The following is a 1,195-nucleotide window of genomic DNA, read 5'->3' on the forward strand; positions in this document are numbered from 1 at the left end:
GCCCCCTTCCCTGTGAATGCATGGCCACCTGGCACCTGTGGACAGCAAGGTCATGCTGACCTCCTCTTCTGCCTGCAGCCCCACTCTCCATGTTGGCCATCGTGGCTTTGGGCACTGGCCTCACCTTTGTCATGTTTGGCATCTCCAGCTTCCTCATCTTCAGGTCAGTCAAGAATGGCGGGAAGCTCTGCCTGGGCACAGCCTGGCATGAAGGGCGGGCAGGGCATGGCGGGTATGAGGGCCTGACCCCTGCGTGCCCACCAGGAAGCTGATGCTGGAGAAGGAGCTTGCTAGCATGCTCTGGAGGATCCGCTGGGACGAACTGCAATTTGGGAGCCCCGAGCGGTACCACAAGGCAGCGGGCAGCCGGCTCACCCTGTCGCTGGTGAGAGCTGCCAGCACTGGGGCACTAGTCCCTCCTGCCCCTGTGCTTCCCTCCCTCTCAGCACAACATTTCACCTTGTTGATCTGCTGCACGGCCCTCTGTCCCCTACAGAGCCACATCCCCATTGCATCCACCCTCTACACAGTCCTCTATCCCTACATAGGCCTCCATCCCCTACAGAGCCACACTTCATCTGTCCCCTGCATGACCCTCCATCCCCTGTAGATCCACTCTTGGTCCATCCTCTAAACATCCCCTACCATGCCTCATCACACCCCTATGTGGCCGTCCATCCCCTGCAGCCCGCCACACCTCATCCTATAGGCCTCACCCTCCCTACAGATCACGCAGGGCTTTTCCTCACACTTCAGAACTTGTCCTGCACCACCCCCTACATACCCTTGGTGTCCCTGCCCTGTTCCATTGGTCCCTGTCGCTCTCCACCCCAGGGTCCCCATCTCTAACCTCTTCCTTCCCTGCAGCGTGGCTCCAGCTATGGTTCCCTGATGACCACCCACGGCAAGTACCAGATCTTCGCCAACACCGGCCACTTCAAGGTCAGCATGGGGAGAGCTGAACTCTGCCCCCTGAAGCGACCCCAGCCCTGTTGGGGTGCTCCCCCTTGGCTGCCACCAAGGGGAGTGCCAGAATCCCACCAAGGTGCCAGCATCCCACCAAGACTCTGTGGAATACTGGCACCTTCCTCCCCTCCCTGGATCTGCCCAGTGGGCACTGACCTCTTCCCCCTCCCTGGCACCCCAGGGCAATGTGGTGGCCATCAAGCATATCAACAAGAAGCGCATAGAGCTG

At 60.2% G+C, this 1,195-nt stretch overlaps 1 protein-coding gene across 1 annotated transcript in view; it reads left to right on the plus strand.

Moving 5' to 3' along the window:
- Positions 1 to 1,195, plus strand: part of NPR2 (natriuretic peptide receptor 2) — a gene marked incomplete at both ends in the record, with an annotated part of 5,087 nt that overhangs the window by 1,223 nt on the left and 2,669 nt on the right. The window contains 4 exons of the mRNA XM_009866011.1: positions 58 to 163; positions 265 to 385; positions 868 to 942; positions 1,148 to 1,194. Of these exons, the coding sequence (XP_009864313.1) occupies positions 58 to 163; positions 265 to 385; positions 868 to 942; positions 1,148 to 1,194 (349 nt within the window). The remainder of the gene's footprint in view (positions 1 to 57; positions 164 to 264; positions 386 to 867; positions 943 to 1,147; position 1,195) is intronic.

Source organism: Apaloderma vittatum, unplaced genomic scaffold (genome assembly GCF_000703405.1).
Source record: "Apaloderma vittatum isolate BGI_N311 unplaced genomic scaffold, ASM70340v1 scaffold34983, whole genome shotgun sequence".
NCBI classification, from domain to species: Eukaryota; Metazoa; Chordata; class Aves; order Trogoniformes; family Trogonidae; genus Apaloderma; species Apaloderma vittatum.